General features: G+C 41.6%; 1 protein-coding gene across 1 annotated transcript; it reads left to right on the forward strand.

Annotated features, from left to right (window-relative positions):
• The first annotated feature begins 392 nt into the window (after positions 1-392).
• Positions 393-1364, forward strand: LOC140925955 (adrenocorticotropic hormone receptor-like). Its single transcript, XM_073375775.1, has one exon. The coding sequence runs from the start codon at positions 393-395 to the stop codon at positions 1362-1364; it is 972 nt and encodes a 323-aa protein (XP_073231876.1).
• The last annotated feature ends 859 nt before the right edge of the window (positions 1365-2223 follow it).

Here is a 2223-nt window from a genome sequence, read left to right on the forward strand (position 1 = left end):
TTAGGGCAGGTACCTGATGTAAACCAGCTTATTTGTTTGCAACCTCATAAAGTTGCAAGAGAAATTAGGAAATTTTAGGTTACAAAACGGTTTATTATAATCATATTTTATCGCTATTCAGTATTCATTTGTATTTTGTTTTGACGCTATTAAAACTTATAGGGAACGCTATGAATGAAAGTAGATACCGTTATCTAATATCATAAAATGAGCCGCCATTTCACCTGGCTATGGCTGCCAGCATTTATTTTGCCGAGTAAGTATGACAAGAAACGGATCAACAGTAGCATTTATCAGGAGAGCATAATAACATTAACTTCTGACCATAAGGCAGTGCCAAACTTTACCGGCAACGTAGCTGGCACAATACTCCTCCAATGAACCAAACACGGATGAATTGTTCTGGTCGAAACCATACCTCACAGAAGAAGACGTGGAAATTTATTCTACAGTTGAACTTTGATGTGGTTATCACAGTCGCTGCTTTGCTCGGCAGCTATTTGGTGCTCAGAGCGTTTCACAAATTTCAAAATCTGCGAACTGCATCCAACATCATTTTGGTGAGTTTTTCCATCGCTGACGGTTTACTGGCGCTTTCCCGAATTCTAGACATCATTCACTTGAGCATAAGGTATAATGCTACCGAAGTAAAGTATCTTTTACGTGTTCCTGTTCTTAAAGAGGTAAGCAGAACTTTCACCTTCTTTCTCGTTTCGGTCATCATTCTTCATCTCGCTTTAATGAGTGTGGAGCGTTTCATCGCCATTACGTTCGCCTTAACATACCACACCATAGTGACCAAACGCCGATCGCGGATCGTTTCCATCGCAATGTGGCTGTGGGCTTTGGTCGTTACGATAGCTCTGCCAAAGGTACTTAAGCTAATGGGGAAAGATTTCAGAAATGCAGACAGTAATACCTTCCAAGTGCTCCACACCAGATGGCATCTTGTATTCCAAGCTGCGTCAATGTTTCTTGTCCCCCTGTTGATCATTTTATGCTCGTACACCTACATCTTCATAGTGTCCTACAGGCAGAGACAACATGTCAGAGAACAGGGCCGCGACGTTAGAGGAATGCCCATTATCAAGCATCAAATGAAAGGTGCCCGCACTCTCGCCATTATTGTAGCGCTGTGTCTGCTCAGTATCATCCCTATGCTGGCTGTGACTTTCCTCCGAGTCTTCCGTGGCGTATCACTTGGAGGCCGCTGCCATCAAAAGCTACTGAAGCAAATCCTTTACGACGTGGCCATGTTTTTGAATGCCATATGCAACCCTCTTATCTACGGATGGAAAAATGAAGAATTTAGAAACGCTTTTCGTAAGATGCTGAAATGTTGCTTAGTGCGCAAACGTTTTTAGGTGTTTAAAAATGTTTTGTTTAATGCGAATTGGCTAAGCATCAAGTACCGGCAGAAACTCATAAGGGGTTCAAACGATACCAAACTCCCTTCGGTAAGCCACTGAAAACAGCTCGAGGTTTCTATCTGCCAAATTACTGGACTCAAAAAGAGCCCTGCGCGGGAACTTTATGGTGTCAAATGCTTATTCATTTCATGTATAATAATAGTATAGTTGCACGAATGTAAGCTGGTCACGGGTTGAGTAAAAAAAAGAGACTATGTCTTATGATCAGATCTAGGGAAAAAGATCATTAAAAAAAGCCCAGTGGAGGACATTCACTGACACATTGCGAATTTGTCAAAATTTTTTACTGTCGGCTGAGAAGTGAGAGGGATTTTAAATTAAGAACTGAGACTTAAGATCGAAGAATTGTTGATATGGCTGGGAAATGCCAACGGCGATTCCAGGACCCCCAGCAGTCACTCTGTAACTCCCAAAAGTTGTAAAAGAAAACGCGGGCCAATTTTACTGGTGCTTTTGCAGATAGCATGGGAAAGAAGCAAAATTTCGCCACAAAAGTTTTAAATGAATTTCAAGCATTCTAGTCTCTTAGTATAATGCAATGAATACGTTCTTTACATTCCATACGCAAAAACAAATCACAAAAACTTATGTACCGTGTATGTACACGGTTCAAAGAAGATCTATTGGGAGCCCGGGGAAGGGGGCGACTTCCATATGAAAGTGGATGGAATATTCGGCGCCTCGCTTAGGATTGATCATGACGGAATTATTGCGGATTGTGAGTAAAGAAATAACTATGTGAAACAATCAAATGCCCTCATTCTTGCTTGAGTCAAGTAACGACCCAGTCGCC

Source organism: Porites lutea, chromosome 2, assembly GCF_958299795.1.
Source record: "Porites lutea chromosome 2, jaPorLute2.1, whole genome shotgun sequence".
In the NCBI taxonomy this organism is placed as follows: domain Eukaryota; kingdom Metazoa; phylum Cnidaria; class Anthozoa; order Scleractinia; family Poritidae; genus Porites; species Porites lutea.